The sequence below is a fragment of the Panthera onca genome, chromosome D4 (genome assembly GCF_046562875.1).
Source record: "Panthera onca isolate mPanOnc1 chromosome D4, mPanOnc1 haplotype 2, whole genome shotgun sequence".
Classification (NCBI taxonomy): domain Eukaryota; kingdom Metazoa; phylum Chordata; class Mammalia; order Carnivora; family Felidae; genus Panthera; species Panthera onca.
Window position 1 is genome coordinate 90,814,609 of NC_138351.1, and position 26,918 is coordinate 90,841,526.

At 55.4% G+C, this 26,918-nt stretch overlaps 1 protein-coding gene across 7 annotated transcripts in view; it reads left to right on the forward strand.

The window, feature by feature from the left end:
* The window catches only part of CFAP77 (cilia and flagella associated protein 77), a 129,468-nt gene that overhangs the window by 92,858 nt on the left and 9,692 nt on the right, over positions 1–26,918 (forward strand). For all 7 annotated transcript variants that reach the window (XR_009602729.3, XR_009602728.2, XR_009602727.2 and 4 more), the window contains exons 4-5: positions 5,050–5,155; positions 8,996–9,097. Coding sequence is in view for 4 of the 7 variants with exons in the window: in XM_060608281.3 (XP_060464264.2) it covers positions 5,050–5,155; positions 8,996–9,097 (208 nt within the window). In the remaining 3 variants the exon portion in view is untranslated. The remainder of the gene's footprint in view (positions 1–5,049; positions 5,156–8,995; positions 9,098–26,918) is intronic.

Consider the following 26,918-nt stretch of genomic DNA (forward strand, 5'->3'; position numbering starts at 1 on the left):
TGTTTATTTTTGACAGAGAGAGAGCGACAGGGCATGAGTGGGGGGAGGGGCAGAGAGAGAGGGAGACACAGAATCTGAAACAGGCTCCAGGCTCTGAGCTGTCAGCACAGAGCCCGACGCGGGGCTCGAACTCACGAACTGTGAGATCATGACCTGAGCTGAAGTCGGACATTTAACCAACTGAGCCACCCAGGTGCCCCAAGGGGGGGGTCCCATTTATAATTTTGTTTTCTCTTACGGATCATGCTTTTGATGCCAAGTCCAAGAACCCCGCACCAAGCGTGGCCTGAGCTCCTGACAATTTCCTCCTACGCGTTCTTCAGAAAGTTTTATTGGTTTACAGTGAAATCCACGATCCATTTTGAGTTAATTCTTGCAGAAGGTATGAGACTTAGGTGGAGGGTTGTTTACGTCCGGTTGTTTCCACGCTATTTGTTTAAAAAGACCTCTCTTCCTCCCCTGAGAGGCAATTCCCGGGGCGCCTGGGTGGCTCAGTCAGTTGAGCGTCCGACTTCGGCTCAGGTCACGATCTCACGGTTCGTGGGTTCGAGCCCCGCGTCGGGCTCTGCGCTGACAGCTCGGAGCCCGGAGCCTGCTTCGGACTCTGGGTCTCCCTCTCTGCCCCTCCCCTGCTCTCAGTCTCCCTCTCAAAAATAAAAAAATAAAAAATAAGTGTTAAAGACTTAAAAAAAGAGAAAGGCAATTTCCATCAATTTACTGCCTTTATCCTTATACCTCCTATCTAAGCCTAACTTCTAGTACCCCGAGCTACGAAAAGGTGTATCTCCTGGCATCGTGCCCGATCTTTCTTTCTCTGACTCGCCTCCCCTCTTCAATGCCACAAACAATTACTGGGAGCAGCGCCACTGGACACGAATCATTCCTGCCCTCGCGGTGTTGGCCTTCAGTGGCCGAGGCCGGTCCCAAACCCGCGAACCAATGAACCGGTGCGCTTGTGCGAGGGAGGGCACCCGGCGAGGGCCGACCAAGGCCGGGCTGTCGCCCAAGGCCCCCTGAGGAGGTGACCCAACGGCTGAGCCTGGAAGGCACAGGAGAAGCTGAGCGCGTGCCAAGTGCGGGGACCCCGTGGCCCCGATCTAGGCTGACGGTGAGGGGATCCGATTCAGGTCCCGACAAGCCTCTCCGCCTTTTTATCCAAGTTAATGAGCCAGAGCGGACACGGCCCGAACCTGCTCCCCCAGCCAGCCGGGCTGGGGCCGCCAGGGGCCCCCGAACCAGTCTCTGGCTCCGAGCCCCTCCCTGCCTCTTTCGCAGGTAATAACCACCGGCCGGAGGAGGACGACGACACAAAGCCGGTCAGCCTGGGCTGCGGGCGGGCCTCGAAGGAGGCTCTCGGTGATGTATGCAGTGGGGGCTGCTGGGAAGATAGCTCTTCTGCTGTGAATGGCCTCTTGGGGTAGATACTGGGAGATTACGCATCTCGTGTCATTAGAAAGCACGGCCATAAATTAGGCGGCTCAGAAGCATGGGGCGTGTAATAATTAAGCAATAAAAGTCACCACAGGGGTAAAGGAAGCAGAAAACAAAGAGCCACTGTTCGTAGAAACACTGGTGGCTGCTCTGTAAAGAGACCTCTGAGCTCGAGTGGCATTTCAAAGCCGCTGAACCTCTGCTCAGATAGAGTCCCCGCTCGGTCCAGTCGCAAGGAGGTCTGTGTCCTGGGGAGTGAGGTTACACCAGGAAAACAGACGGATGGGGGTGGCTGGGTGGGGATTTAGGGCCCGGGCCCAACTCTGTAACCATCTCCGGGGCCCCCAAATCCCAAACCTGGAGGGGCCCCACGGGGAGTGGAGCTGGTCGGGTAAAGAGGCAATAGGGCAGGGAGAGGGGTGCGGCCAAATGACACCAGATACTCCCCTCCGGCCAATCGTTGCTACACAAGCAGACGGGCCGCGTGGTCAGACTCACCCATTTCCAAGACAGTCTTGAAGGCTGGTTTATCGTGTAAAATTTCCCAACGTTGAAATGTCGACCATACTTTCAAAGTCTTTTAAGACTGCCATGCAAACCAAACCAAACACCAAGCCAGAGAGGCTTGACGTTTGCCGTCTTGGGCCCTTGGCCACGCGATCCTGCGGTGGGGGGGGGGGAGCGGGGGTGGTGGGGGAAATCTCTTCTTGATGCTTCCATTTCTGCACCCCCTGGGCTGTGGGAAGATCGGAGCCTTTCCGGGGTGCTTGCATTTTCAGAAGTGCAAGGAGGCGGGGCGCCTGGGTGGCTCGGTCGGTTGAGCGTCCGACTTCGACTCAGGTCACGATCTCGCGGTCCGTGAGTTCAAGCCCCGCGTCGGGCTGTGTGCTGACAGCTCAGAGCCTGGAGTCTGCTTCGGATTCTGTGTCTCCCTCTCTCTTTGCCCCTCCCCTGCTCATGCTCTGTCTCTGTCTCAAAAATAAATAAAAACATTAAAGGAAATTAATAAAAAAAGTGCAAGGAGGCAAGCCGTGGACCCTCCCCCCAGACAAAATGTCTACACGCACCGGCTCAGAAATTACTGACCACAGCTTCTTGGGACTTAGGGGGCTAAGACTTAAGCCTTGAAGTGTAGGTCCTGGACCGCAGCACCTGTGGCCACTCCGGACCTACTGATCCAGAACGTGCCTGTAACAAGAGCCCCCAGTGATCCAGGCGTGCAGGACAACGGCCACAATGCTGCTCTGTGGCTCCTTCAGCAGTAAAAAAACCCCTGTGATTTCCAGTCTTGGGACCTACCCTAGACACCACTCGTCATCCGCACAGCAGTCTCTGGTGGTGTTTCCAAGAGTGAGCGGAGGAACCCCTGAGTAGTAGTTCCCCGGGGCTGCCATGAGCATTTGCACATTTACGAATCTCATCTCGAGATGCTAACTACCTCTGCAAAAGCCCTTTGTCCAAATAAAGTCATAGTCACGGTTGCTGGGGATTAGGATGGAAACACATCACTTTGAGGCCCACTACTCAGCCCTCGTCACCCGCATCAGAACTATTTCCTGGGGCGCCTGGGTGGCGCAGTCGGTGAAGCGTCCGACTTCAGCCAGGTCACGATCTCGCGGTCCGTGAGTTCGAGCCCCGCGTCAGGCTCTGGGCCGATGGCTCGGAGCCTGGAGCCTGTTTCCGATCCTGTGTCTCCCTCTCTCTCTGCCCCTCCCCCGTTCATGCTCTGTCTCTCTCTGTCCCAAAAATAAATAAAAAACGTTGAAAAAAAAATTTTTTAAAAAAGAACTATTTCCTGTATCTGCTAAAAATGCGATTTCTTGCTACTCCCCCCACCTCTGGGTTCAGAACCTCTGGGAATTGGGCCCAGGTGATTCTTTTTTTTTTTTTTTAATGTTTATTTATTTATTTTTGAGAGAGAGAGAGAGAGAGAGAGTCCCAACCAGCCTCCACTAGACGCAGAGCCCAACACGGGGCTCGAACTCACGAACGGCAAGACAACGCCCTGAGCCCAGATCAAGAGTCAGGCACGTAACCAACTGAGCCACCCAGGTGCCCCTGGGCCCAGGTGACTCTTATGCACCAAAAAATCTGAGACTCTCTGGCCCAGGGAAACGGAATTATCAGCTCAGACGTGAGCGGTAGAAAAGCTGGCCAGGATTGTTCACCATCAAAAGGAAGGTCAGAAAGTCATGACGGGGAAAGCAATGAGCGGGACTCACTCTTTCTTCTTCTTTTTCTCTTTTTACCTATTACGAAAAATTTCCAACATACACCAAAGCATAGCCAGTAGTGTAATACAGCCCGATGATCCACTCTCATCACGCAGGTTCAACCATTATCCGTACAGCCTGCCATCCGTGTCGACCTTTTCACTTTATTTTTGTAATGGATTCTATTTTTTGTGGAAGTTCCTCTTTATTTAATTTTTAAAGTTTATTTATTTATTTTGAGAGAGGGAGAGAGACAATCCCAAGCAGGGTCCTCACCGTCATGCAGAGCCGGTCATGAGGCTCGAAGTCACGAACCGTGAGATCACGACCTGAGCTGAAATCGGGAGTCGGATGCTTAACAGACTGAGCCACCCAGGCACCCCTGGAGGTTCCCTTTAGAAAAATTTTTTTAACGTTTATTTATTATTGAGAGACAGAGAGAGACAGAGCATGAGCAGGGGAGGGGCAGAGGGAGAGGGAGACACAGAATCCCAAGCAGGCTCCAGGCTCCGAGCCGTCAGCGCAGAGCCCGGCGCGGGGCTCGAACTCACGAACTGTGAGTTCATGACCTGAGCGGAAGTCGGACGCCCAACCGACTGAGCCACCCAGGCGCCCCCGAGGGGGTAAAGGTTTTACGCAGTACTACTTCCTGCAAAAGGAAGAAGAGTCTTCGTGCAGAACGGGGCTCAATTAGAGGCGCCTGCGTGGCTCAGTCGGGTTGAGCGTCCGACTTCCGCTCAGGTCATGATCTCACAGCTCGTGAGTTCGAGCCCCGTGTCAGGCTCTGTGCGGACAGCTCGGAGCCTGGAGCCTGCTCTCAATTCTGTGTCTCCCTCTCTCTCTCTGCCCCTCCCCCCCTTGCACTCTGTCTCTCTCTGTCTCTCAAAAATAAACATTAAAAAGAAAAATTAAAAAAAAAAAGAACAGGGCTCAATTGTGAATAGAGCACAGGTGGGGCTTTATAGCTGGGGAGCAGGGTGTGGGGGTCAGGGAAAGAAAGCTGCTAAGGGGACACATCCAGGACAGGGGGACGCTTGCTGAACCCAGCTGGCAGGATTCTTGGTGAGGGCAGGCCAAGGTGATCAGATACGAAGGCAGGGACGGGGTAGGGGACTGATTCACAGATTCTTTATGAAGAATGGCTTCAGCAGCCCAAGGACAAGGCCTCGTTGAAAAAAAAGGCTCCAGGAAGCCTGTCTAGAGGGTCTCTGTCACCGTGTCCCAGCCCGCAGCCCCGAAGGTCAGGTGGGCGCCCTCGGTGGAGAGAAAGCAGAGGGGACCGCTGGCCTTCCCAGACCTCCAGCCCGCAGCCCCGAAGGTCAGGTGGGCGCCCTCGGTGGAGAGAAAGCAGAGGGGACCGCTGGCCTTCCCAGACCTCGAGCCTGCCTGCCCTTTGTCCCTGCAGGCCTTCTACCCCTTTCTTTGACCTGCTGCAGCACCGGTATCAGCAGCTCTGGGTGCAGGAACAAAAGGCCACCCAGAAAGCCATTAAACTGGAGAAAAAGCACAAGGTAAGTGCACCCCCCAGAGTGGCGAGGCCCCTGTTGGGGCGGGAGCAGAGGGAGGGGCTGGCCCGGCAAAGCTTCGAGATGGACATTCGTGCACCTTTGTCACTGGGGTCTGGGGGGGTGGGAGTCAAGCCGCCTGGTGCCATTGGCTGCAGGGATCTTGGTGACGGTCACGCCCAAGCCCTTCTCAAGCCCTGAGAGTGGAAGGTTCTGGCCCCGGCCCTGCCTCTGTGTCAGACTCCCGGGTCTCTGGACTCCCAGCGGGGGAACTCCTTCCACCAAACCTCCCCACGGCTTTGCACATCGGGAGATCTGATTTCGAACGAATCTGGCAGAAATGCACCCAGTTTTACCTGTAAAGAAAAGGCTAATAAGGCAGGCTGCCATAAAGAGCACATTTTATTACTCTTTAGGAATACGCTTTGGGGTCGTGTGGCTGGCTCAGCCGGAAGAGTGTGCGACTCTTGATCTCGGGGTTGTGAGTTCGATCCCCACGTTGGGGGTCGGGATTACTTAAATACATAATTTTTTTTTTAAAAAAAGGAATACAGTTTGTTTCACATGAAGCTGACGGATAGGCCACACGCTGGACCCCTTCCCGTACATCACGTACCTCGTTTCATTGATGTTTGACAAAAGTCCCTGACGTGGGTGTCATTCCTGCTTCCTGGGCACGCAAATTGAGCCTCGGGGAGGCGGTGCCTGCGCGCAGGGAAACTGAGGCTGAGGACAGAACCGTGCCCTAACGCTGCCAGTTGCTAACGGTGTGTGAGCTGCAGCCGATCCAGGCTGAGGTTCACGCAGCGCTACACAGATTTCTTTAGAAACGCGACCTTAGTGTCTCTGGTTGTTACGGCAATCGCGGCCAGTCCGGTCCCTACGCCCAGCTCAGTGCAGACAGCTGGGCCGAGCGCACACCTGTGTTCCTGCGTCCTCTCTCCTGAGCAGCCCGTGAGGCTGGGCTCTCTGTGTGGGGAAACTTAGGCTCCGAGGGATTGAGAGCCAGGCCTGGACCTGGGTGTGTCCAGCCCCAGAGTCTCGGCTTTTTTTTTTTTTAAATTAAAAAAAAAAATTGTTTAATGTTTATTTATTTTTGAGAGAGAGAGAGAGAGAAAGAGACAGCTCATGAGTAGGGGAGGGACAGAGAGAGAGGGAGACACAGAATCCAAAGCAGGCTCCAGGCTCCGAGCTGTCAGCACAGAGCCCGACGCAGGACTCGAACTCACGAACTGTGAGATCATGACCCGAGCCGAAGTCGGACGCTTAACCGACTGGGCCACCCAGGTGCCCCTTAATTTTTTTTTAATGTTTATTTACTTTTGAGAGAGAGAGAGAGACAGACCGAGCACGAGCAGGGGAGGGGCAGAGAGAGAGGGAAACACAGAATCCCAAGCAGGCTCCAGGCTCTGGCCTGTCAGCACAGAGCCTGACGCGGGGCTCGAAGGCATGAACCACACGATCATGACCTGAGCAGAAGTCGGACGCTCCACCGACTGCCGTCTCCTTTGATGGCGAGGTCCTGCTCTTGCTGATTAAGGGAGTGCCCATCATGGAGTTCAGCAACGGGGCAAAGATGTTCTAGAACCGACCTGGGGACTGGAAGAGTCTTACCAAGGATTCTGGCGTCTTCAGGCCAGGCCAGGAGAGGCACCGAGGGACAGAGGGCGCCAGTCTCCCCAGCCCCGTGGCGGGCTGCCAGGGCCCCTCCCGCGCTGTTCTTGTCATCGGTAGAGTAAGAGACACCAGCTCATTAGAAAGCAGAATGCCGTAATAACATTTTAAAAGCAGCCCATGACTAGTTTATTCGTTAATGGCTCAAGAAAAGAGTCAACGTACTATGATAACGACCAGTTTCAGAGGGAGCCCTGCCATGACAAACTGCTTTATAGCTCCAATTTGGTCGTGGTTTTTAATTAGCGGCAATTTCACGGCAACTCAGAGTGTCGCGAATCCGTGGCAAACCAAGCTCCCATCGTCTGACTCTAGAGACGGCCCGTGGCCAGTGCCCCTCCTTGTTCAGCAGAGCACCCCACTAATGCGACGGCTCCACCCCAAGCACTGGTGGGGACCCGGGGTGCTCCGGGGCCGAGGGTCCAAGTTCCCTCACTGGGCGAAAAAGACCCTTAGTCGGAGGGTCTCGGTCCCCTCATTGGGCAAAAAATCGGTCAGCTCAGATGAGGGCCCGCCATGCCGTGCCTGGTGCATAGAAGGCACTGGGAAAACACTTGTGGAAACAGCCCCAGGGTTCTCTTCCTGTTCCAAGGATCTCTTGCTGTACGTTGTCTAACAACCGGCTGTGAACACCCAGATCGACAAACCCTCGGGCTGCTGTCGGGGTTGATAAACCACGTATTGGGGTGGGGTGATAAGATGGCTGGTCTGGGAGGCCAAGTTGCTGCCATCCGAGGGGAAGCCTGTCTCCCTCCAGCACCTAAGGATGTCCTGGGGTTTTGATGGCGGTCACCTCCAACGAAATTCTCGGCAACAGCTTCCGTTTTAGCGGGTCATCATCCCGGCCCCTCTACTCAAAGCTGAACTCAGCAGATTCTACAACTGACCCTGTCTGCCTGGCATCAGTGACCCGTTTCCAGTGGAGACCCTTTTCCATTTAGAAAGGTGCAGCGGGGTGCCTGGGTCCCTCCGATTCTGAAGGCCGGCTCAGTCGCTCCTGGCTGGACAGCCTCTCTGCTTTGGTCTGCGGATACTTTCAGAACCCTTCTAGAAGGCGGAGAAGGCAGCCCATCCAAAGGGCTTCTACGTTATCCACTGACATGTTCGATAAGATTATTACAAACGGTTGACAAAATACACCGGTAAAGGGGGTTCGGTGGGGTGGTGGCATCTCCCGCGACATCCGGCTTTGCTTTTATCGTCTGTCGGCCGCACCTGTCATGCGCCTCACGTCACAGCCGCGGATCGGCTGCGGTAGGAGCGGAAAGTTCATCAGATTCTGCCATCAGAACAGACGGGACGCGGCGCTGGTGGCCCCCAGGGCAGGTCCGGACTTTGCGGGCCTGGAAGTTTCTACACGTTGGAGGTCCTACTCAAGGGGAGTGGGAGATACCAGCTTCCAGTTACGAGACGCGGGCAGAAAAGAGACAGCACCGGGGATACGGCCGGTGCCGCGGTGATAGCGTGTGGTGCCAGACGGAAGCGGCCCTCGTGGCGAGCACTCGTCACATCTCTGTGTTGTACACCCGAAGCCAACCTAACATCGTGTGTCACCTGGACTTCAATTAAAAAAAAAAAAAAAAAAAAGAGGGGCCTCGGGTCACGATCTCACTGCTCGTGGGTTCGAGCCCCGCACCGGGCTCTGTGCTGACGGCCCGGAGCCCGGAGCCTGCTTCGGAATCTGCGTCTCCCTCTGTCTCTGCCCCTCCCCCACTCACGCTCGCTCGCTCTCTCAAAAATAAATAAAAACAGGTTCTAAACATTTTTTTTTAAAAAGGAAAGGAAAGAAAAAGTGCACAAAACATATTAGTGTAACAAGTCTTAGAGAAACAGAGCCCACGAGTGGGCCCCTCCAGGGCCTTAGTGGGGACCCCGTCCCACGAGGGTCCCCAGAGCTCACGCCGCGGCAGGTCACGGGAAGTTTACCTCCGCACGAAGCAGCCCCGCCAGTTTTAGGGCCAAAGCAGAAGATCAGAACAACACGCTCGTGGCCCCCAGCGGTCCCACAGTCCACTGGGCAGAGCGGGTGCCGTGAAGTCAGACTGGGAGGACCGTGAGCCGGGGGTCTGCGGCACAAGGAATGCCAGCCCTGTGCCCTCGCCCCCCACCCCGTCCTCACAGCCCGCGCTCCTCCAGGTAAAGCACCCGGTTCCGCATCTCTCTGGCCTGCAGGTGATCCTGGGGAAGCTGTATGAGACCCGGAGCAGTCAGCTGCGAAAGTACAAGCCGCCCGTGAAGCTGGATGCCCTCTGGCATATGCCTCAATTCCAGAAGGTCAGTCTCACCTCCACCTGCCCCTTCCCGCCCCGAGGGCGGATGCCCCTCACTTTGGCGGGTCCTCACCTGTCTGCTAGGCAGTGAGAGTCTGTGGGCTTCTAACCACTGATTGGCATAATAACAGCAACTATTATATATATTTTTTTTTATAATTTTTTTTAAAGTTTATTTAATTATTTTGAGAGAGAGAGTGGGGAGCGGGGAGGGGCAGAGAAAGAGGGAGACAGAGAATCCCAAGCAGGTTCCGCCCTGTCGGCGCAGGGCCTGATGCGGGGCTCGAACCCAAGAACCGTGAGATCCTGACCTGAGCTGAAATCATTCTGCAGACAGGGAGCACGGCCAACGTGGGCTTAAGCGGCAGCCTTGCGCTGGACCCGGGCCGTCTGACCACAGAGCCTGGGTGTCTGTCCCCACAGTGGACACTGTCCCGGCCAAACCCCCCCACCCCCCACCGATGGGGTCGTTGACCCACCACATCCTGCACTGGGGACTTGAGGGGGAGGACGGCCCCTCACCACCGGCGCTAAACCCCCCAGCAAGGTGGCGTCCGTCCCTGGGGGGAGGGGAGCAAATGTCCACTAGGGGCTGACATAAGGGGGTGACACACACCCAGAATGATCTAGCACCCGCCGTGCTCCCACCTCTGAACTGAACTGGGGTTCCCTAGGCCACGTGGCCCTGTCACACCCAGAGGGGGTCCCGCCTCTGAACTGAACTGGGGTTCGCTAGGCCACGTGGCCCTGTCACACCCAGAGGGGGATTCATCTTCCGAGTCTTTTAGCAGGGGAAGAGAACGTGAGGGCCGGGGGCATTGTCCACAGGAGATTTGGGGACAGCAGCTTCCGAGCGGCAGGGGAGCTGGCCGTGCCCAACTCGGGCCCCGCGCGAGCCTTTCTAGGGAGCCACAGGGACACGCGCGGCCCCAGGAAGACAGCTGGACAAAGCCACGTTTCTGGCCAGCCCAGGCCACCCGCGGCATTGACTTAAACTGCAATTTAGACAATGAAGGGGCCAGTGGCTTCCTGAGCCTAATGCAATCGAACAGGCTGCTGAGTTCCGCGGAGAAGCCTGCCTGCCCCCCGACGCGGCCTCTTGCGTCCTGCCCAAGTGGCCTCCGTCAGCACATGTCAGTGACCATCCGCCCGCAGCCCGTCAGCCCGCGCCGCCCCGCACTCGAACACGACCGGCCGCCGAGCGGGAGATGCCGGGAGGCCCTGCCCGCGTCGCTTTGTGTGTAGCTTCCCCAGCCTGGCCTGGCCGCGCGGCTCTGCTCTGGTTTCTCCGTCTCCCCCAACCTCCTGCCTTTCTAGCCTCGTTTCGCCCCTACTTCTCTCTCCACAGCCTCCGCCCCAGCCCCTCCTTCTGTTGTTTGTCCCCCTTTGCTCTTTCTGCTCTGGTTTTCTCTCTGATTTGCCCTGGGATGCTGCCCCGGGGAGGGACGGGGACCCAGGGCTCCACGGACACGAGACCACCCTCCCCCCACCCCCGCAAACGTCACTCAGCATCAACCCCCAGCCCCTCGGCTCCGATTTGGAATCTGCCCGTCGCCTCCAGGCAGTAGACAAAGGAGGGCTGGGGCGGTCTTGGCCCAGCGGAGCAAGGAAGGGGCCTCCCCTCCAGCCCCTCCCCGCGAGGCTCCCGCGTCTGGGGGGGGGGCGGGTGTGGCGCGCCAGTGTCCCCGCGGTGCCCGGCCCAGGGTGGGTGTGCAAGCACAGAAGCGAACGAACAAGTTTCTGTTTTCAAGAGAGGGGACTGGGCTGAGCCGTCCTTCCGTTCTAGACCGTTGTTGTGAAACACGGGCGGGAACCACGGGAGGCATCCTGTGATGGTGCCCTTTTGCTCGGGGCCCCACCTCGTGCCAAGTCACGTTCACGGCTCAGTACGCCTCATCTTCGGAACGAGTGCCCCCGACTCCTCCGGGGGCACAGAGCCCCGGGGTGCACAGCGTGTTTGCCATGTTTTCGGGAACGTTCGCGGGGTTCCGGAAGTTCCTCTGGAGCAGGGCTCGTCCCTGGGCGCCGCCTTGGACGGCCCCGAAGAGTCCCCAGGCACCCCACCCCAGACTGATGCCTCTTATGGATACAGCGCTCAGAACCCACCCCCTTTGGGGAAATACCTCCAACGAAAAGTATCTCGTAGAAAGGGTGTCCCCATTCCACTGATGTGGAAACTGAGGCTCAGAGGGGCAAAGGAACAGGCCCTGTTTGAAAGGGTCCCAGATTCCATCCAGGGCTGCAGAAGCCTCCTGAGAATCCTTCCCTCGCCCTGACTCCACACCCAGCCCGTGCGTCTTCAGGACGGCAGGGCCCCTCTCTCCCCTTCACAGTATGTATCCTCACTGCAATTAATTAGTTAATTGGGCAATTAGTCGTCCATCTTCCCCAGCAAAATGTGAGCCCCCGAGGACCATGCCTGTTGTGACCCCCACCGCATCCCCAGAGCCCCGCACCCAGTGAGCGATCCGTAAATGTGGAAAGAACGAAGGGGCAGATGAATGAATGAATGAATGAATGCCCAGCGCGGCCCTGAATGGCAGAAGAACTAAAAAGCCTTTCAGAGACCTGAGGAAGGCCCCTTCCCAGCCTGAGCCTCCCGGCGTCCCCCCATCCCTGGCCGCCCCCCGACCGGGTCTGGGCTCAGGAGGGCCAGCGCAGGGGCAGGGGCGGTGGGGGCTACGCGGCGTCCTGCGCGAAGCCCCAGGAGGGTCTTTGTGCCTCGTGTCTGTGCCGAGCCACCGCCCCCCCCTCCCCACCCCAGCCCCATTATGAAAGGGAAAAGCGCTTCCAAAAAAGTTGAACCTGTCACAGTGATGGATAACCTAAATGGACTCTCCCCGCTCGCGAACAGATGTCGACGCTGAACCCTGTCAGAAATAATTAAACACCTTTCACATGGAAAAGCAGCAGGCAGGGGCGCCGCGGCCCGCTCCCCGGGCTGGGTCAACGCGGAGCGAGCCGGCTTCCTGCACCGGAGCGGCCGCCCCCGTCAACGGGTCACCCGGAGACCCTCCCCACCCCCGTGCCACACGGGGCCCCGAGCGGCCTTGTGAGCCCCCGAGGGGACCAAGGAAAGCAGAAGGGACACCCGGCGGTGGACGTCGTTGTCAGCCGCTGGGCTGCCTGGGATCGCAGCGTTCCTCTCTGGTCCGTGCCACCAGCAATTGCCATGGATGGCCAGGGCCCAGAGACAGGGTCAGCCCACGGCTGGCAGGTGGCCAGGGCGTTTATACGGTGCCACCGGCCAGCTAGAGGCTCTCTGGGCCTCAGTTTCCTCCTCTGAAAATGAGGGGTAGCATTGTTCTTTTTTTCTTTTTAATTGTTTTTAATGCTTTTATTTATTTTTGAGACAGAGCATGAGCAGGGGAGGGGCAGAGAGAGAGAGGGAGACACAGAATCCGAAGCAGGCTCCAGGCTCCGAGCTGTCAGCATGGAGCCCGATGCGGGACTCAAACCCACGGACCGCGAGACCATGACCTGAGCTGAAGTCGGACGCTCAACCGACTGAGCCACCCAGGCACCTCTAGCATTGTTCTTTTTTGAAGTTTGTTTATTTATTTTGAGAGAAAGCGTGAGTGGGGGAGGGGCAGAGGGAGAGAATCCCAAGCAGGCTCTACACCATCAGCACAGAGCCCGACGCGGGGCTGGAACCCACGAGCTGCCAGATTGTGACCTGAGCAGAAGTCGGACGGAGCCCCCCAGGCGTCCCGAGGGGGTAGCCTATGCTTCTGGGTCTCTTGCAGCCTAAGGCTCATGATCCCAGACTCACTGGTCAGAGAGCGGTGTGGGAGGGAGTTTGGTGGCTCTTGGTGGTGCCAGACCCCTAAACCCAGACTGAACTGTCAGGGGAAGCAACCCACACCCTTCGTCAGCTTCCCGTGCTGGGGGACGGGATGTGAACTCTCTCCCCGGAGTGGAGGGATCGCTGGGCTTGGAGCCAGTGCCCTCTGTGCCCCTGGCAAAGGGACTCCTGCCCTTTACCAACGTGCGGGGGGCAGCCAGCGGGGAGGGAGGAGGGGGCCGCGTGCTGTGCCTGTGTGTGCACAGGACTCAGGGTCAGACACACCCGGGTCACACGGCGAGCCTGCCGCCCTGTCACCCTGTCCGAGTCCCCATTCCTTCCTCTGAAAAAGGGCCCGGCCCGACTGGATGAGAGCACACGTACACATTTAGCTGGGCACCTGGACCCTATTAAGGTGCCAATAAATGGCCTCTGGCCTGCGGGATGGTCCTGATGATCATTCATTCATTCACTCACTCATTCATTCACAAGTCTCGGCGAGCACCTTTTCGCCAGGCCCCGTTCTCCGTGCCGATGCCATACTGCTGTAACAGCCGCTGGCACCCGGCGGGGGTGGGGTGGACAAGACGGACAGAGGGGTGGACAGCTAGATGGGGGAGGTCTGGAGCAGCTCCTCGCCGCCAGTGTCCGGGGTTTGCCGCCTGGAAAGGTGGGGCTGGGGACAATCTGAATGACCGTACTCCCATCAACGCAATCCTGTTCACCTGCCTCTTGCAGGAACCTGGTCAGGTTTTCCCGGGGAAGGGGCCAGACATCCCGGCCTGCCTGTCGGGAGGTGGGATTGTTCATAATGCCACCTTCTGCTGGCAAAAGTGACCCCGTCTGAACCGCATATCCTACGGCCACCTGATACTAAGCCAAGAAAAGCAGACGGTTTATCCCTCCTTACAAAGACTGCCAGCGATAACGGCCCAAAGACAAATGTCTGGGGTGAGTGTGCCCACGTATTTACGGCAGTGCCACTGACGGAGGTGAAAGCCTGGATGTGCCCGTCGAAGGGCACTGAAGATAACGACTGTAGTCTATGTAATGACCACTTCCTAACACCTTACTGGGGGAAGGAACCTGTGCTGTGTGACGTCATTGGGATACAGGAGCCCACACATCTGCGCAGGTGCCTGTGCTCGAGGACAGGCGTCCAGAGGGACGGGTCCCCAGGTGGCAGCGGCGGTGACCTCTGGGGAGGGGTGGGGCCGTCTGTGATGCTCTTTTCCACATTGTTGGAGTGTTTTGCAGTGAGTACATGGCTTTTACAAAACCAGGAAGGCCGTTGTCTTTTTTAAATGTGTCTGAAGGTAGAGGACGCTACGTCTTTCCGCGGGTCCTTGTCCCCAGTGCCCAAGCGCCATTCAGCTCAGTCCTTCCGGGACCTACAGGCGCTCCGTGCTGCTGGCCACGGCGGGTTTTCCGCCGCGGGTTTCCATCAAGGGCAGAGGTCAGAAGCCAGCGCTCCCCCTCCCCCAGCAGTGAAGGCGGCTGGCTCCCCGAGTCTGCCTCTCTATGGCCAAACCCATGTCACGTAATTGGAGATTCCTAAACCCATTTTAGAGGGAGGTTTGCCCAAGCGTCCCGAGGTCACCCTTCACGGCGAACGCTGCGCCTCTCCCCGGACCGACCTGTCTTTCTTCCACAGTGCCAATACCCCCTGACATTACATAGCCATTCAGTCACTAAAGTATGAACAAATTGACTATATTTTCATCTGGCTTTTGGTTTCAGCCCCACTGCTTTAGAATAATGGCCCAAGCTATTAAGCTAACAGTTTGATTTACAAGCCCTTGTGCTCTGAATGCTGGGATCAGACTCCTCTCTTTGTGGAAGACTAACCTTGCCTCGGGTCTCCTGGGCCCCTGGCTCCCTAATAGAACCCGAGACGGCGGGGGGAAAAAAATCAGCAGTCAGCCAAGCAGTGACACCCGGAGATGCAGCTGATTAGTGAAAGCTGCTGAATCTAAGAAAAGGATTTTCTTTCCCACCTTTAAGCTCCCTTACAAATCATAGCCGGCTGGAAAGTTAACTCTCTGTTAAACCCCCGGAGCGGGCTCCGAGCCTGTCCACCCGGCTGCCACCTCCTCTCCAGAGGGCTCCACAGGGCCAACTAAAGATGAGCCCGTCTCCGGACAGGTGTGTCCAGCCCCGAGGTCCCTCTTTCCAGACCCAGGAAGGGCCGATGCCAGCTCTCCTGCCCCTCCCCGAGGCCCCTGCACCAGGGACGTATTTTAAGAATCCTGTCACTCCGTTTCATTGGAAGAAGAATCAACCCCTGTTGTGGCGTAGGGCACCGGGCACAGGGACGGGATGTGTCACACGCGGAAACAGGGCAATAGGAAGCGTGATTCAGAGGTCCTGGTGCAGCTGACATTTCTCCCCTAAATACAGATGCCCCCGTTATAAACCAGATCAGTGTGCAGAATAGAGAAGAAAGTAGAGGCTTCATTGGTTTTACATAATCCGGCACCTTGGAGGGACAGAAGTCTTAGGCACCTGCTCATAGGTGACATTGCCGCTCAATGCTGGCAAGTCACAAAGAGCCAGAGCTGAAGGCTCTGGGGATGGGGGACAAGAGGAAAGGGATTGGGGTCCTGGAGCATCAGGACGAGTCTGGGTGCCCTGGTCACAGAGGGAGACGTCAGGCGTCTATGTGGGGGCCCCGAGAAGTGGGAGCTGGCACTTCTAACCGCACTAGCTCTGCAACCTGGGGACCCCCAGCCCGACTGTCCCCTTAACACTTCCGGTGCCTGGGAACTGTGAGTTCACTACAGAAAGCTCCTCTCCCCGACAGGGGGGCGAAAACATTTCCAATTTTGTGTTGAAAGTCAACCAGGGGGCGCCTTGGTGGCTCAGTCGGTTAAGCGTCCGACTTCGACTCAGGTCATGATCTCGTGGTCCATGAGTTCGAGCCCCACGTCGGGCTCTGTGCTGACAGCTCAGAACCTGGAGCCTGCTTCCGATTCTGTGTCTCCCTCTCTCTGCCTCTCCCCAGCTGGTGCTCTGTCTCTCTCTCTCTCAAAAATAAACATTAAATTTTTTTTTTTTTTTAAAAAGGAAGTCAATCAGAAAATCGACCAGTTTGTTTTGGCATCATATATATATTTCTAACCTCTAGAGATAGCTAGAACCTCACCTTGAATTTGGGGAGTCGATGGGACCTTGGGGGTCTCCAATTTCTTCTTCCAGCTCATCCCCAAGAGAACAATTCCTGCTGATCTAAAGAGACTGTCCCGACTTGAGCAGGAGTTGGGGCTCATCTCTGAGTGCCTCATTTCCAAGTGTCCCCACCCATCAGCCTCTGTCACTGGGCCCCCAAGCCATCACCATGATGGGATTCAAAGCCATCTAGCACTGGCCAGCAGAAGGTGCCAGCAATAAACAGTGTTAGATGATTTGCCTGGGTACACTCAGGGTTCATCCAAACTGAGCTTTGTCAAAAGTGCGGCCAAGACGAACCAAGAGGCTGGCATCCTTGTATCTAAAAGCCACAAGCAAATAAACACGCCTCCTCCCCCCCCCCCCCCAGCCACCGCCCCGATGTCCTTCAGGGATGCAAAGTCCACTGGCGTCAGAGAGCTCGTGTTGGGGAAAGTTAAGAGGATGGGGTGTTTCCTGGCTTCTTCCCTTCCTCTCCTCAAAGAGGTCCCAGGAAATGACGCATTAGATCACGCAAAAGAAGGTAGGCAGTGTGACCCGGGGCCAGCAGCTGGGCAAGCAGGGGGACGTGCGTCCAAGATGTTCCTCGGAGGCGGCGTTCCCAAAGGCAGTGACAATGACCACACCCACGGCTTGAGGAACAGTCTCATTTCCTGGAGATGCTCCCAATAACTCTCTGTGGCCGAGAAGAGCCGTGCTGTCTCAGAGGTGAGGGGACGGAGGCGTGGGGGCCTAAAGTCGTGGGCCCTGGGTCCACCAATAACGAGTGGCAGAGTGGGGGCTTGGCCCTCTGGCCGGCTGCCCCAGGCCGCAGGCCTTGGTAGAGCCAGTAAATACTACTGACCTAAAACTGAGGTCGGAGGCCAGTTGGGGGCTAAATGCAGGACCCGGGAAGGAGAGTGGAGAGTGGTCAGGAACTCGGGTTTTATGGGTGTCCAGAGGGTCGTGGCCATAGCCCTGCTCTGGCTGATTTAAGCTCTTGCAATAAACGAAACTTCCCACTGCCCTGAAAGCCTTTAGACCTTGATAAAACCCCTGAGCATCTTTTAAATTGCAGTTTGGCCCCAAGGCCAAAAAGGAAAGAGGCCATTGATCGCTGGCTTGCCCTATGAAAAGGCGTGAGGCAGAGAGGGAACCTGGTGGGAGGGCTGAGACTGTGGGCTCCCCTGCCTCGCGCCGGCCTCCGCTCCTGCACCTGTAAAGTGGGCGTAGAAACGGAAGGCAGGTGCAGTCATGCGTGTAAACCGCTTGGCATGAGCTTGGCCAGGGGACGGGCGGGCTTTGGCGTCCTGTCCTATAGACACGCAGGTCTCAAACTTGGCTGTGTCTGGCGTCCTCTGAGGAGGGCTCTAAAATGCAGATTCCAGGGCTCCACCCAGGAGCCAATCTAGCGGGTTTGGGGTAGCCTCCAAGCCTGCCTTTTCAGCAAGCAGATCCTGAAGTTCCCTGGGTCAATGTCACCTGCTTTGCACAGGGATGTTTAAAGCCTGTATCTACTAGGGCTGGTGGGTGCACATCCATATGTCTGCTATGAAGCATGCTGGGGCCTTCCAAAGGAAGCATGCCTGTGGGAGGCAGGTTCTCGTCTGTTAAACAGCCCTGAGGATTATGAACTTCTGTCTTAATCTGCGCAGGCTGCTAGAACAAAATACCATAGACTGGTTGGCTTAAATAGCAGACATTTATTTCTCTCAGTTCTGACGGCTGCACGTCTGAGATCAGGATGCCAGCATGGCCGGGTTCTGGTGGGACGGTCCCTGGCTTGCAGAAGGCACTCCCCCCCTGCCCCCACCCGCCTGTGTCCTCACTTGTGAACGTGAACTGCCTTTCTCTGTATCTGTGAGTGAGATTGTGGTTACAGACGTCCATCGGTATCACTGGAATCCTTTTTAAAAAAATTTTTTTAATGTTTATTTATTTTTGAGAGAGAGAAAGAGAGAGTGTGAGCTGGGGAAGGGGCAGAGAGAGGGAGACACAGAATCCGAAGCAGGCTCCAGGGTCTGAGCCCTCAGCACAGAGCCTGACGCGGGGCTCGAACCCATGAACCGCGAGATCGTGACCTGAGCCGAAGTCGGACGCTTAACTGACGGGGCCACCCAGGCGTCCCCACTTGAATCCTTTAATGCAAGAATCGATGTGACTGTGCCCTGCGTGGCAGTTTCCGGAAAACACCACGGTCAGCTTTGTAGACTGCTAATAATGGTAATAACAGCAGCAGCCACTGTGTCTCGGGTGCTTACTCTGTGTGCCACGCACTGTGCCAGGGGCTTGGCAATGACCCCATGGGATGGGGGGTAGGACTCTACATCGTCTTCAGAAAGTCTCTGCTTTATGCAACTCTTGAATGCCTTATTTCACATCCTGCACAACTAATTCATTAGGCCCCTGGAAATCACTTGGGAGGAGACAAGGTACAGACATCGAAAAAAATAAGTCACCCTTTCTACTTGGCAAAGCAGATGGAGAGGTTCTCTAGAATGCCTGAATCTCAGATGCATTTCTAACGGCTCTGTTACCTTATTTCAGGCTCCTAATCCATCCATCCATCCATTTATCCATCTGTCCATCCATCTGTCCATCCATCCATCCATCCATCCATCCATCCATCTGTCCGTCCATCCATCCATCCATCTGTTCATCCATCCATCTGTCCATCCATTCATCCATTCGTCCACCCATCCATCCATCCATCTGTCTAACCGTTCATCCATCCACCCGTCCATCCGTCCATCCATCCATCCATCCATCCATCCATCCATCTGTCTGTCCGTCCATCCATCCATCTGTTCATCCATCCATCTGTCCATCCATCCACCCATCCATCCATCCATCTGTCCATCCGTTCATCCATCCACCCGTCCATCCATCCATCCATCCATCCATCCATCCGTCTGTCCACCTAGCCATCTAGCCCAGATTTGTTCAGTGTCTATGGGGTACCCCTAGCAGTTGAGTTACCTCAAGACCTTTGAAGTCTCCTGTTTGTTGCTATTTCCCCAGAACAGGGTCCAGAATATGGTATAACATCCTCACTGTTTAGCTGGGGACACTTCACTCTAATTCCTATTTGTGAACGGACAGGGTCAGCCTCATCCACCACAGGAAGGTTCTGTTTCTTCTTAAGGGTCACCTCAAAAAATCCTTCCTGCTCATCATGCCAATAAGGGAAAGGGGAAAAGACACGAGACCTCACCAGGAGCACCCCAACCCAATGGGCCGTGGACACCAAACATCTGAGTGTGTCCCCAGCTTCCCTGGCAGAAACGCACGAGTCGTTCAACAGCCTATATGAATAAGCGATAAGGCACTCACTGACGGGCACTGTACGGATGGCTCAGCAAAGGACTTAATTTGCAACCAAGTGCAAAATCAAAGACCCTGTCAACCGAGGAACCGCGCGCCCGGATAACCACCTTGCACTACCTGAGAAAGCATCGTCAGGTAAATTTCCAGAGAAAGTAATTAAGGAATCCCCATTGTCTAAAATCGGCCGCAAAATTTGGAGCTCTGGAATTTGACGCTCGCTGGGGATCTGGTGTCTCCTCCCGGCCTGATCCGTCATCAAAACGAACAGGGGAGGCTTAAGGGGGGGGATCGGCTGGTGTGCTCCCCCCTCACCCTCCCGAAGACGCCCCTCCAGTGTCTTCCTCGTGTTCCTGCAGGCGTCCTCTTGTCGGAGGAGTGGTAGGCAGCAAATGAGGTCACCGCTTGTGGGACGGGGGTGAGATTAATACACAGATCCGTAGACCTCTCTGAAATCTGCAAGCACCAATTAATATTTATCAAGTACCCATGGCGTCCACGATACCAGGCATCAACATGCAGAACGTACAGTCCCTGGCATCGGGGAGTCTACGCTCCGATTCAAAAGCTACACACAGATGGATGGCCCACGTGCTTGGAGGCCCCCCACCCTGGTGGGACAGCCCATTGTGAGTGTGCGTTAATATTTATAGCGAGTGGCCTCTTCTGACGGAGGTGATGTCGAATTTTCGTCCAGGCACAGCCCGCTGGCCTCCCCGAAGTGGCTGGGTGCGGCGTTGGGGGGGGGGGGGTCCGCTCACAGACTCCCTCCAAGGGTCTCAGCAACGCGCCTCCTTCTCTAAGTCCCTCCTTGCCTCTTACTTGAGCTTGAAGACGGGTCTGCCATGACTGTCCAGACCGTACCCTTGGAGGTTTCTGAGCGCAGGGAGTGGGCTAAGCAGCCACCCGACGGAATACCCCATCTCCCGTTGGCAGCTGGATGCCCCATGGCCGCCTCCCCAGAGAGCAGCACCGGGCAGCGTCCCATCATCCGGGCTCTGGAAAGAAGAGCCCCCCCCCCTCCCCCGCCCCCCGCCCCCCGCCAGCTCCACCTGTCACGTCTGTTGACAACCCCATTTGAAAACGGCCGGCACCGCGGCCGTGAAGGCTCGTCCTGTCTCCCATTCGCTCCTTCCCCAGCCCGGTTTTGAAAGGCGAAGATTCTGGGAGGCACACGCACCCGCCTCCCCCCTCCGCCCCCCTGCAGGCCCCGTCACGGAGGGAGAGAGGCGGCAGCCTGGGTGAGCGGGGCTGATGGGCCTCCTCACCTGGCCCCACGGTGCACCGCCTCCAATTAAATCAAAATGGCTTGTTTTTAATGGTCTTTTACACTGACAAGTGGGCGATCATTTTGGGCCCACTAGCTGTCAGGGAGCGGAGGCAAATCCTCGGTTGATAATGCCCAATGCTTCCAATTAGGAGCCGGGGCCGCTCCTGGCGTGCTAACGATTCCCCAGCCGCCCCCCAGGCCCCTTTGGCGCTGGTGTTTCTTCCTGCCTGTTCCGCCGCAAATTACTGACACAAAACGGAAGGCCCCGCGTCTCCTCTGCCACGCCAGGCCAGGCCCTGTTGGGCTTAATGAGCCGATGGAAGTTTCGTGGCTCCGGCGCTAAATTCTTTTCTTGTTTGACAGCTGCTCGGCTAAGGCGAGTGTTGACCTTATAAAAGATTTAGTGTTTCTCATTATTTTCTGTCAAGCTTCACAAGTGATGGCTCTGCGGTTATCATTTGCATCCTGGGTGTGTGTGTGTGCGTGTGTGTGTGCGTGTGTGTGCGTGCGTGTGCTGGATGGGGGCTCCGGGGTGCAGACGGGGAACGGGAAGGGGTCCTTGTCTCCCTGCCTCGCATCTGGCTCCCACAAGACGGCTTCCAGGGCGACACTCTTCTGGGGCTGAGCCGTTTCAAAGAGAAGCCGAGATGACGGGTGGCTCGAACCAAGGCTCCCGGGCCTCCCCGGGTGGGGCCTCCGTGGGGACCGGCCGACTCCCACGGCCCGGACGTGCCGGGCAAAAGGAGGATGTGAGCCGGACTCACTGCTGGGGACAGTGTTCGGGCCACACCTGAGGGTTCATCGAGAGCAACTCACTCCTCCCTTAGCGGCCCGTGTAAAGCCATCGCCCGCAAGCTTCCTCCCCTGGCTTTGCATCCTACACAAGGATTTGATGGTTTTTAAAAGCAGAACCGCTAAGAAAAAGGGGCACGTATCACTGCCCCGATGTGACAACGGTGGCATTGGTCAGTCCTTACTGTGATTCTGTGCCCGTGCTGCGCTGGGGCCGCCCCAAACTAACAAGGCTCAGGGGGGTCCGTGCCGTCTCCTTTGCCAGGCTCCTGCTGGCCTCCCCACCCGTCCCTTTCAGTCTCCGCGCTCTCCCCTCGCTCGCGGACCCCCTGGCCAACCCAGGTGAGGGTGACCCGCGGGGACCTGGAAAGGGAGACAGAGTTAAGGGCAGGTGAGCGCCTGGCTGGCTTCTCCTGTGGATTCTGAGTCTTTATTTGTCTCCAATAGAGGCGACCCTCTTGTCATCTCTTAGAACAAAAACGTGGCGCCCTCTCCCTCTTGTGACCACGGCAGACCTTGCCAACTGGTCCCTGCACACTTTTACACGAGCCGCGGTTCGGCCCGAGAAGATTTTATAGCAGAACAGCCACCATCGGTCTGAGCTGACACGATATGTGAAGTGAAACCTCCTCACCGTCCCTGCCTCAGCGTGGCCGTGCAAACAAACTGCTGAGTATTCAGAAAGTCCTCCTCTTCTCATGCTAGGTTGCTACAGTATGTATACAAGAGGAAATAAACGATAACCCACCAAAGGAGAGCAGATAAATTGGGCATCATCAGGACATCGCCACAACTTTGTTGGTCCAAACGATACTCGGTGCAAAGACAACCCACAGGATAGGAGCAAATGTTTGCAAATCCCATCTCTGATACAGGACTTGTACCTATGAATATAAATATGACCCTTACAACTCAGTAATGAAAAGATAAATAATCTAGTCAAAAATTTTTTTTTAATTTTTTTAGTGTTTTTTTATTTATTTTTGAGAGAGACAGAGACAGAGACAGAGCTTAACCGACTGAGACACCCAGGCGCCCCCCCCCCATTTTTTTTAAATGTCTATTTTTGAGAGAGAGACAGAGTGTGAGCAGGGGAGGGGGCAGAGAGAGAGGGAGACACAGAATCTGAAGCAGGCTCTGGGCTCTGAGCTGTCAGCACAGAGCTCAACGCGGGGCTTGAACTCACGAACTGTGAAATCAGGACGTTGGACGTTCAACCGACTGAGCCACCCAGATGCCCCTATATTAAATAAAATGTTTAAAAAAAATTTTTTAACGTTTACTTATTATGGAGAGACAGAGACAGAGTGCGAGCAGGGGAGGGGCAGAGAGAGAGGGAGACACAGAATCCCAAGCAGGCTCCAGGCTCCGAGCTGTCAGCACAGAGCCCAACGCGGGGCTCGAACCCACAAACGGTGAGACCGTGACCTGAGCTGAAGTCGGACGCTCAACTGACAGAACCACCCAGACGCCCCATTATAATCGAATTTTAAATGGCCGAAGGACCGTATAGACATATTCCTCCAAAGAAGATACGCAGATGGCCAGTAAGCACATGAGGGATGTCCAACATCGAGAGGCATCAGGGAAACGCAAATCAAACCTCAGTGGGACACTGCTTGGGTCCCAGCAGCTAGGACGGCTGCGATAAAAACGAAACAAACACAGACAGTAACAAGTGTTGGCGAAGATGCGAAGAAATCGGAACCCTCCTACGTCGCTGGTGGGAATAAACGATGGTACAGCCACTTCGGAAAAAGCCCAGTGGGAAGTTCCTCCAAAGGCTAGAGTTCCCACATGTTCCCCCCCCCCCCCACCGCCTCCCCACCCAGCGATTCCACTGCCAATTATCTTGCCAAGAGACGGGAAAACGTGTCCACGTAACAACTCGTACGTGCATGTTCACAGCGTGGTATTATTCACATGAGCTGTATGATACGTGAATTATATCTCAATAAAGCTCTTTCAAAAGAAAAAAAAAAGGTCAGGCCACTTGAAAAACAGGAGTAGCACACGAGTCAGATGAGTGTCCACTGTCCAGGTGCCATCTTTGGAGGCCGGAGCAGGATGCTGACTGGCTGCCATGCAAGGGCCTCAGAGAGGGAAGGAGGTCTGTTCTCAGTTCCCCCGATGGTCCAATATGACTCCCACTTCCCTGAAGCCCATGAAACTTAGAAGCTGAAGAAGCAGACGTGGGAGCTGACCTGGAGGTTTTCGGGGAGTTCAGCCCAACACCCCACCGTGGTGTTACCTTGTCACTTAGCCACCAGCGTCCGGCGAAAAGATTCATTGGCCAACTTTGGCCGCAGCCGTTGACTTGTTGACTTGCCTCAGCAAGTCCTCGTAAGTGCTCTAGAAATACTGATATGACTTCTGGAAATAGCGGGTCGATTCTCCTTCTCAAAGGCATGCATGCTGGTCTTTCCTTCGGCGCCAGGAAGTCCCAAAGCGCCCCAGAGTCAGTGGACGAACACCGGGATCCCCCCCGCCCCTGCCCCGCCCAGTCCCTCCCTCACCTGGCATGGTGATTCCTCGAGGTGCCACGCTAGACCTTGCGGGCAGGCAGGAAGTTTGTTTCCTAAGCCTGAGCTTGGATGTTCTTTGAAAACACAACATGTGTCAGCAGGGAGGGTCAGGCCCTGTGTCCTTGCTCTGTCTATTTTTGGACCACGGAGAAATTAGAGCCGGTAGCAGAATAACAACTTAGGGGACCAGATGTCTCAGGAGAGACTGTCACCCTCGTTAATTACTTAAGCTACGAACCGTCTACATCAGAGTTTGGGGCTCAGCCTGCTGGCCAATGGTGTCCCGCACGGATCTGTGTTCAGCGGGGGCCTCTGACCTCCAGCTGCCCTGAACTTGACAGAAATTACTGACCTGGGACTGATCCATAATTTTCAAGGGCCCCTCATTAGAGGAGACAGCCCCTCAATCTTTTAAAGCCAAACCTCTCTCCCAGTCTCCTGAGTGGTTGCCACTTAAAAAAAAACAAAAAGCAAACAACAACAACAACAAAAAACCAATCCCCCACCAAAACTAAACTAAGATTTCTATAGCTGCTTTTTTTTTTTCTTAGCTCTTTGGCAGATTTTATTATTATTATTATTTTTTATTTTTTATTTTTAATCTGGCTATTTTTTTCTCAGATCCTGGCTTTTGCCTTCTCGGCCCCCAGACTTGGTCCTGGCAGGCTTGGTGTCCAGTTGGGGGACTATCGTGTGGCTAATGAGAGGGGACTGGAAGGTCAGGTGGCCCAGCTGCGCCTTTCAGTAGGACCGTGTCCAGGGCCTGGGCTGAGCCAGGGCACCTGCCCAGCGGCAGGTTAGTCCCTCCCAGCTGCCCGGTGCTCATGCACACACCCTCCACGCGCCACTGGTGTGGTGTCACAAAGGACAGCAGGGTCCATCCGTCTCTCTGCCATAAAGAGTCCCATGTCGCGGCTGCCCCCATGCCCTCCTACAGCAGAGGCCTGACGCGGAGGGAGAAGACAGAAAGGAGACCGGGAAAGACAGAAGGCAAAACGCTTCTCGCTCTTTTTAGCGTGTGGGTTAAAGCTGGTCCACCCGCCGAAGGCTGGTGTCACCAGGCAAAACGACCACGTCTTCCCTCCTTGGGTCCTGGAGGTCTTGTAGGCACTGAGATGACTGTGCCCAGTGAGCGGGAGGAGTCAAACGCGGGGAGAGTCCGCACAAGCCAAAGTCACAAACCGCTGGCTGGGAAACTTCATTTGGCCACAAAACTCATGATTCAGATGGAATCATGCAAATCTCCAGCAAATAAATCTCGTAAAACAGAGTAACTCTTTCCGAGCTGTGCGTCGAGGGAGGAGCCCCCGCTCGCCTGCCTCCCTCGCCCCCGGGTCCCCTCTGCAAAATGCAGTTTCAAAAGCCCGCCTTGTGTCTTCACATTAAAAAGAGGGAAAGGCAATAATTCCTTTCAGGTGAAACTGATGCCCTCTCAGCTTCCTTCCCTGATCCCGGTCCCGACCCTCCCGAAGGCCGTGCTGGGCATGACTTCCAGGCACTTCTGTCCTCCAGCTCTGCTTCATACACGTGCTTGCACAACACGGGGGTCTCTTGTAGGGTTTAAGTCTTTCAAAAAGGGCGTCTGGGTGGCTCAGTTGGTTGAGCATCCGACTTGATTTCCGCTCAGGTCATGATCTCTCGGTTCATGGGTTCGAGTCCCACATCGGACTCTGTGCTGACAGCGCTGAGCCTGCTTGGGATTCTCTCTCTCTCTCTCTCTCTCTCTCTGCCCCTCCCCGACTCTCTCTCTCTCTCAAAAATAAACATTAATTTTTTTTTAAATCATTCAAATAAAGGGCATCACACGTATGTTCTATTCTGTAAATGAAACTTGCTTTCCCCTGCAACATTGTTTTTGAGATTTATACCCGTTGACTCAGACAGACCTCGAGCGGCGTTGTCCCCTGGAACTTTCTGTGATGATGGCCATGTTATCCATCAGTAGCCACTGGCCACGTGGGGTTATTGAGCCCTCGGAATGTGCTTTATTTAGTACGACAAAGGGGCTGAATTTTTCATTTCATTCCATTTCAGCTGCTTCAGATTTACGTAGCCACATGTGGCTCGTGGCCACCATGTTGGACGCGGCCACTCTGGGGGGGTCAGGTTAACTGATGCAGAGCGTTCGACTGTGTGAACCGACCGGCTTTGGTTCATCCAGTCCCCACGGATGCACATGCAGTTGTTTCTAATACTTTTTATCCTGAATCCTACGACGAGGATTCTTGCATACTCGTCTCTCGGTGGGCATTTCTGAAGGTTTCTAAACACGGACTCTGGTTCATAGAGGGCGCGCAAGCCCAGCCTTTCCAGGTAACGCCAAACCCTCTCGAACGATTGTGCCACTTAACGCCCTTGCTAGTCGTCTAAGAAAGTTCCCACTTCTAACGTCAGGCTCATTACCATTATCACCAGTGGGATGGGCAGGAAGTGGCATTTTCCTTACTTCCTGATCACAAACATTAGTTTGAGCTGGTTTCCTGTGTTTGCTGGCCTTCACAGCTCCCCTCCGCGAACGGCCCGTTCATTTCTTCTTCCTGATTTTTGATCGCCGTGGGAGGGCAACACACTTTCACCTGCCTTATTCTTCGAGTCTCTGCCTGTATGTTATCCCCTCAGGAAGCCTTCTGTGGCCCCAAAGTACGAGTTTGATTGTCTGTATTATGAGCTCTTACAAATCTGGTACTTCCGGGGCACCTGGCTGGCTCGGTTAGTGGAGCGTGAAACTCTTGACCTCAGGGTTGTGGGTTCAAGCCCCATGTCGGGTTTGAGATTACTTAAAAAAAAAATCTGTAAAAAAAAAAAAGAAAGAAAGAAAAGAAAAACAAATCTGGTACTTATTTTCGTACTTAACACAACCCTAATTGAGTAATTAGTTGTGTGATTGTATTTTTATTACTGTTTCCTGGGTCCACCGTAGCAGAGGCTTTCTGAATTCTTCCAGTCTCCTGGTGCCTAGCACAGAGTCTGGTACATAGTGGAT